This window comes from Nematolebias whitei, chromosome 8 (genome assembly GCF_014905685.2).
Source record: "Nematolebias whitei isolate Nwh7 chromosome 8, NemWhi1, whole genome shotgun sequence".
Taxonomy (NCBI): domain Eukaryota; kingdom Metazoa; phylum Chordata; class Actinopteri; order Cyprinodontiformes; family Rivulidae; genus Nematolebias; species Nematolebias whitei.
The window spans coordinates 3,425,712-3,432,917 of NC_056505.1; the positions used below are offsets into that span (position 1 = coordinate 3,425,712).

Genomic DNA, 7,206 nt, shown 5'->3' on the forward strand with positions numbered 1-7,206 from the left:
GGGTTAGGGGCTAGGTTTAGGACTAAGGTGTGAATTGAGGATGTGTTCGGTTTAGGGTTAGGTATGTACTGGTAATGGTTAGGTTATGGATAAAGGTCATGGTTAGGCTATAGAAATGAATGAAAAATGAATGGAAGTCAATGCAAAGGCCCCACAAAGATAGCAAAACAAACCTGTGTGTGTGTGTGTGTCGGCCCACAGAGAGAAGCAGAGAAATCTGGGTTGCGTTGAATGTTTGGAATGTTGAGGCTTTTGGCTTCAGATTGTTCTGAAGGAGGAGGCGGAGGAGACATGAGGAGCAGGGAGAGGAGGAGGAGACATGAGGAGGAGGAGCAGGGAGAGGAGGAGGAGACTGAGAGAGGAAGCTCACATGTAGAATGGACTCTGAACTCTCTCTGACCTGCAGCAGAAAAGTTTGAGTGATTCTTCTGTTTATTACATTTTATTCTGTTTGTCACACCACAGTTATTTCACATCATTAGAGTTCTGTCTGAACAGCAGCTGAAATCACCTCCAGTGAATGAAAACCTGCTGAACTTAAACGGTTGTTTCCATCTCAAGGAGCCGGAGGACTTTACAGATAAATCTTCGTGTTCGGTTTGATTTTTTTATTTTTTATTTTAGGGTTTTTCAACAAACAGACTCGTCGTTGAAACGCTGACTCAGCATTCACATTTAAAGTTTCTTCTGCTCTACTCATGGTTTTGACTACTTTAGCTACTTTCAGCTGCTTAAATCATTTATTTATCATTCAGGACTTCACAGCCGTGCCTTTTCTTTGTTGTAAATTTTACACTTTTTGAATAATTGTATTTTATTTAAAGTATTTTTTATCATAAAATACATGAAATAAAACTTGAACTCTGCTCCAGCATATTTGCTTCACTTTTAGCTTTTAGCTATTGTTTTTCTAGTTGAGTTCATAGCTAGCTTCATTTTTTAGCTGTTTTTGAGCTTTTAGGTAATATTTTGATGGTTTTAGCTTTTAGCTATTTGCTGGTTATATCTTTAAGCTTTTGTTTTGCTAAATTAAGCTTTTGTTGAGCTAGGTTTAACTTTTGTTTCAGGTTGTTTTTTTTCAGATAAAGAATCTAAACGACGTTTCTCTCATCGGCTGTAAAAATAAATAGCTACAATGTTCAGCTGTAAATCCAGCTTTCACAGACAACAAACAGCTGAATGAGCAGCACGTTTCAGAAGTACCTAAAGAATAATCTCATCAAAACTTCACTTTTATTTATTTTAATAAGTATTTTTCAGGCAGAAGGAGTTCAAGCTGCATTTAGTTTATTTTGAAGGGACAGAAATCCAGAAAAATAAAGTTCAAATGAAGTTGTTATTGTTTCCACCATGAAAGATGGGCGTAACCAGTCTGTTAGCAAAATATCTCGTTAACTTTAACTAGAGACTCTGGTTTTGCTTTTTAAATACGTAAAATATTTTGTGTTTTTCTGTCTCGTTTCAAGAGCCTCGGATTGAGCTGAAAAATATCTTGTGTGTGTCGTTAAAACAGCCGGAGTCGCCACGTTTACAATCTGAAAACAGCCGAAGAACTCTGCCGACGGTTTTTCTCAGATCCTTGGATTAATTAAGAACTAAATTAAGATAAGAGAGAGATTAGATAGAACTTTATTGATCCCGCAAGAAATTGTTGTGCCAGAGTTTCAGTACAAAGGAGCACACACAAGAAATCACACAAGATATAAAAAATAAAAGAGAATTTAAAAAATAACAGCGAATATAAAAAATAAAAGAGAATATAAAAATACCAGCAATTAAGATCTAAACAGGTCATGTGCAGACATGTGTGAAATGTTTAATTAAATAATAATACATTAAAAATTAAACAGAGTTTTTCAAACTGAAGTGTCTGAAAAATGAGATTTTTATTCTGATTTTCTTTGCAGTTTTGACTCATTTAAAGATAAACTTTGTTTTGGTTATAAAATAAATCTGTGAATTTACAAAAGATCTTTCTGGCTTTACGTGACAGCTGCAGAGCAACGACGCGGTTTCATGCTCGGAACGTAAACTGGAGTTACAGTTCAAACTTTACTGAAGCGTTGAGTTGTTGGGCGAAACCCTCGTTAAATCAATTTACTGCCTTTTATTCGAATTGCTCCCCGGGCGCTTGCAGAGCTGCCCTCTGCTCCACCTGGATGTATCCCAGGTGTGATGGGTTAAATTCGTCTTTGCATGGGAACATACAATGATGACAACACATAGCACTTTATTTTATTATTATTTATCATAAGCTGAAATATGTAGATGGGAAGCACATTTTCATGCTCTTAATTTGAAAGGTCCTTCAGTTTGTGTGCCTCGTGTTCACGCAGCCCTCCTCTCCATGTTTCTGTCTCTATCATCGTGGGACTTTGCTGTAGAAGATGAGCAACGGTGCAGGAATCTGTGCTGCAGCCAGAACATTACATAAAGCTCCCTCCCTCCCCCGTTTCTCCCCCGTTTCTCCCTCTTCAGTTCTAGAAAGCAAAGTTGTTCCTGCTGCAGCTCAGAACTCACTTCCTGGAGTTCAGAACAAAATCAGTTTGTGAGGCAGGGATAAGGAGCAGCTGCAGCCATGTTTGAAGTTCTTCTAGCTGTTCCGTTTGCGTTCACATCAATCTGGATTAAAGTCCAGATCTGCAGGAACCGCCTCGGCTCAGAATGAAAGTGTGAAACGTGAGCGTGCTGCGGCCTCGTGCTCAGTTTAACAAGCTGCAGGTCTCTGTGGATTCATGAAGTCTTGTGTGTGTGTGTGAGATGTTTGACTGGAGGTTTGTTCTTGCAGCCCGTCGGGGCTGGTTTTACTTCCTGGCCCGGTGGGTCAGGTTTTGTGCTAAAGACGAGTAAAGGTTCGTCAGAGAGCTGCAGCCACAGGAGCAGCAGAGTTCCTTCTTTTCTGGTTGTGGAAGTAAAATCCATCTTTTACAGCTGATCCCATCACACCAGTTTAATCCCGTCAGACTACAGGTTTCTGTGAAGCAGATGAGCTTCAGTCAGGATTATGTCCAAGACCTCGTGACGTTTAACCTCCAAGCTAACGTTGACCTGATCTTTGTTGCAACAACTCTAAGAACAAGAAAGTTTCCTCCTCCTCCTTCCGTCCTTTGTTTCCTCCTCCTCCTCCTCTGTGTTATCAGCTCTCTGCTCTTCCTCTCTTTGTCTTCCTCCCCCTTCAGCTCCTCCTCCCGTCCAGCTGTTCTCCCCCGAGAGTTTGTCCCTTCAGAACAGATTTACAGTCGACTCCAGGAGAGTGGAGCTCTGTGGATGTTTCAGTGTTGTGTAACTTCTGTGAGGGGGCTGCAGATTAGAGACTGCTCCAACGCACGCACGCACACACACACACACACACACACACACACACACACACACGGCCCGTCCGACCTGTGACCTCAGATCCAGTTGACCTCCTCCAGAAGGAACGAGGCGTTTGTTCAGGAGGAACAGGAGCTTTTTGTTTCTATGTGGGTCAGAAGAACTGATCCAGGTTCAGCTGAAGACCCGCTGCGTCACGTTTATCAGATGTAAACAATAACAAACAAAAACAGCTGAAGGTTTATTTACCGACGGGTTCAGGGGCCCGGTTTACATCGTGCAGCTCTTCGTTCACCAGAACTTTAACTGGAAATGTTTTTTTAATTCGGTTGACTTCAAGTGAGATGTTAATGGGAGAAGTCGGGGTGTGGCGGGCGCTGCAGCACCCCGATGGACGCCTGAGGACATTCATGTCCAAACGCACATTTAAAGGATTAATGAAAAAGAATCCAAACAGATTTTATTGGTGTTCGGTCGCTCTTATAAATTCTGTGTGTCAGAAATAAACTTCTTGTTTTTAACGTCTTTATTCAACAAGCAGACATAAAAAAATAAATCAGGATTATTAAAAGTAGAGGTTTAAAACAACAAAGTTAATGTTGAAAACATTTTTAATTAAATAATAAAGTGTAAGAACTTTATTTCCTGGATTCTTTAAAACGTCCTGAGCCCACGAAGCCGTCTTCTCTGAATATAAAAAATACAGATTTTATTTTCACCGACACGAAGTTCTCCAACAAGCAGCTGGAGAACTGATCAGCTGAAGGTTTCGTGTTCTTGTCAAACAGCTGATTAAAAACAGAAACGGTTCTGGGCTCGGCCCGTTTGTCCACACGTTGTGATCGCTCCCGGCTCGGTCCTTCTCGTGCTCCTCTCACTGCAGCTGCTCACTTTGTGTTTCGTCTCTCCTGTCAGAGATGTAGCGGGCGTGTTGGTGTGACCACGGACCATCATGCACCTCTTCCTGCTGCTGATCCTTCACGTTCCAGCAGCTGTGGGACAGATCGACCCGGGTACGCCTCTCCTCCAGCACGAACTCACCAGCGCAGCTAAATGAGCCGTGCCGTCCGAGGCAGCAGCTGCTTCGTGTGATCCACCTGAAATATTTCCCCCTCTGGGTTTCAGAACACTGTCGCTATGCGTTGGGCATGGAGGACGAGCGGGTCAAAGACGAAGACCTGACCGCTTCCAGCCAGTGGTACGAGACGACCGGACCTCAGAACGCCAGGTCAGAGTCTCCTTGGCTCGTTTAAAGTTCAGGACAGGTCGGATGGTTCCGACTTAGCTTCCTTGGGTCGTAACGAAGGAACTGTCCAACGTTCTGGACCCAAATCTCGTTTCCAGAACCAAAGAACTCCTCGTTGAGCCCATTCACAGCTGTTTTCTTTACCTTTGACCCGTTTGTGTTTGCAGGTTGAACCTTGAGAAAGGAGACGGCGCCTGGTGTCCCAAAGGACAGCTGGAGCCTTCAGACAGTCAGTTCCTGCAGGTTTGTGTCTGCTCCAACAGTCCCCAACAGGTCCAACTGTCCCCAACAGGTCCAACAGTCCCCAACAGGCCCAACTGTTCTCAACAGGTCCAATTGTCCCCAACAGGTCCAACTGTCCCCAACAGGCCCAACAGTACCCAACAAGCCCAATTGTTCCCAACAGGCCCAACTGTCCCCAATAGGTCCAACAGTCCCCAACAGGCCCAACTGTCCCCAACAGGCCCAACTGTTCTCAACAGGTCCAACTGTCCCCAACAGGCCCAACTGTTCTAAACAGGTCCAACTGTCCCCAACAGGTCCAACTGTCCCCAATAGGTCCAACAGTCCCCAACAGGTCCAACAGTCCCCAACATGCCCAACAGTCTCCAACAGGCCCAACTGTTCCCAACCGGTCCAACAGTCCCCAACCAGTTCAACTGTCCCCAACCAGTTCAACTGTCCCCAACAGGCCCAACTGTTCCCAACATGCCCAACAGTCCCCAACAGGTCCAACAGTCCCCAACAGGTCCAACAGTCCCCAACAGGTCCGACAGTCTCCAACAGGTCCGACAGTCCCCAACAGGTCCGACAGTCCCCAACAGGCCCAACAGTCCCCAACAGGCCCAACTGTTCCCAACAGGCCCAACTGTTCCCAACAGGTCCAACAGTCCTCAACAGGCCCAACTGTTTCCAACAGTCCCCAACAGGTCCAACTGTCCCCAACAGGTCCGGTCCTGCTTAGGAGGAGCTCTCAAGCCCCTGGGTGCGGACTCAAACTCACAATAAACTAGAGAAATTGCATTTCCTGTGAAAATGCAGTGTGAATTCTTATTGCTGAAGAACCTGCTGAAAAACAGCTGAAATTAGCTGAAATGAAAGGACAAGCCTAAATTAACAAAAGAAGCAGAAATAACTCATATTTGCTGAATTTGGTGTAAATAAGCAGAAATTAAAACAAAAATTATGAAATCAGCTGAAAAAGCTAAAATTAACATAAAACATCTAAAAAGAAGCCAAAAAGGCAGATAGAAGCTTAACCTAAGAGAAGGAGGTGGAAAGAGCTGAAATGAGCTAAAAAAAAATGTGGAATTAGCTGAAAAAGCTAAAATTGGCATACAAACAGCTAAATAGTAGCTTAAATGGCAGAAAAAGCTGAAACTACGGTACCTGAAAAAAGCTGAAAGAAACATAACAAGCTGAAATTATCAAAAAAGTTAATTAGACTGAAAGTAGCTAAAATTACCAAGAAAAACTTTAATTTATCTGAAAATGGCAGACATTAGCTAAAAAAAATGCTAAAAAAGGGAGCTGAAAAGGTAGGACAAGCTTAAATTAGCAGAAGAAAGTAAAAGGAACCCATGTTTGCTCAATTATGCTGAAAGAAGCAGAAATAAGCACAAAAAAAGCAGAAATTATCTGAAAAAAGCTGAAGTTAGCAAATAACAACTGAAAAGTGGCTTAAAAAGCAGAAAGAAGCTGAAATTACAAAAAGTAAGTGGAGAGAGCACTTTTTTGCTGAATTAGGCTGAAAAAAGTTGAACTGGGTACAAAAAATGTGGAACTGGCTGAAAAAGTTTAAATTGGCATAAAAACAGCTACAGTATATAGTAGCTGAAATAGTAGAAAAACCTGCAATGTAGAAATAAGTTGAAAGGAGCATAACAAGCTGAAATTAGCAGAAAGAAGTTAGAAGAAGCACAAAAATGGTGTAGTTAGCAGAAAGAACCTGAAAGGAGCACAACAGCTAAAAGTATCCAAAAAAAGTTTAAATTTGCAGAAGAAAGCTGAAAGAAGCTGAAGCAGAGCAAAATGTGAAGGAGCAGTAAAAGGTTGTAAACGGATCTAAAGATGTGAAGGATGGAAAATGAGCTCAGTTCATTCTCTATGAGAACAAAATGTCAGAAAAGGCTAAATATTTCAAAAAGCTAAAGTTGTACCAAAACTAAAAATCATAGCAGGACTGTCCTGAACGAGCCGAACGTTTTGATTTATGATTTGTTGAAATAGCTGAAAATCGTACAGAAGAAAAAAACGTTCAGACGACGACTACGAGCTGGAAGATTTTCCTGCGTCGACTTCATCTAACGTTAAAACGTTGAATCATCGTGAGGTCTGATCTTTCTTTAACGTTCCACTCGGCTTACTTTGACAAAGCGTTTGTTTTGCAGATCGACCTGCGCCGGCTCTCCTTCCTGACGTTGATCGGGACTCAGGGACGATACGCCCGAGGTTTGGGGAAGGAGTTCGCTCAGATGTACCGCCTCAACTACAGCCGAGACGGCCGGCTGTGGAGGTCCTGGAAGAGCCGGCTGGGAAAGGAGGCCAGTGACCCAAACACCACACGCTCTGAGCTCAATGAGATTATTAAACTGAGCACAGTGAGATTATTAAACTGAGCTCAGTGAGATTATTAAACTGAGCTC

The 7,206-nt window shown here is 42.9% G+C and overlaps 1 protein-coding gene across 1 annotated transcript in view; it reads left to right on the forward strand.

Annotated features, from left to right (window-relative positions):
- The window catches only part of ddr2l (discoidin domain receptor family, member 2, like), a 30,622-nt gene that overhangs the window by 9,196 nt on the left and 14,220 nt on the right, over window positions 1-7,206 (forward strand). The window contains exons 2-5 of the mRNA XM_037680002.1: window positions 4,231-4,328; window positions 4,441-4,543; window positions 4,729-4,804; window positions 6,952-7,104. Coding sequence (XP_037535930.1) covers window positions 4,268-4,328; window positions 4,441-4,543; window positions 4,729-4,804; window positions 6,952-7,104 — 393 coding nt within the window. The 5' untranslated portion in view covers window positions 4,231-4,267. The remainder of the gene's footprint in view (window positions 1-4,230; window positions 4,329-4,440; window positions 4,544-4,728; window positions 4,805-6,951; window positions 7,105-7,206) is intronic.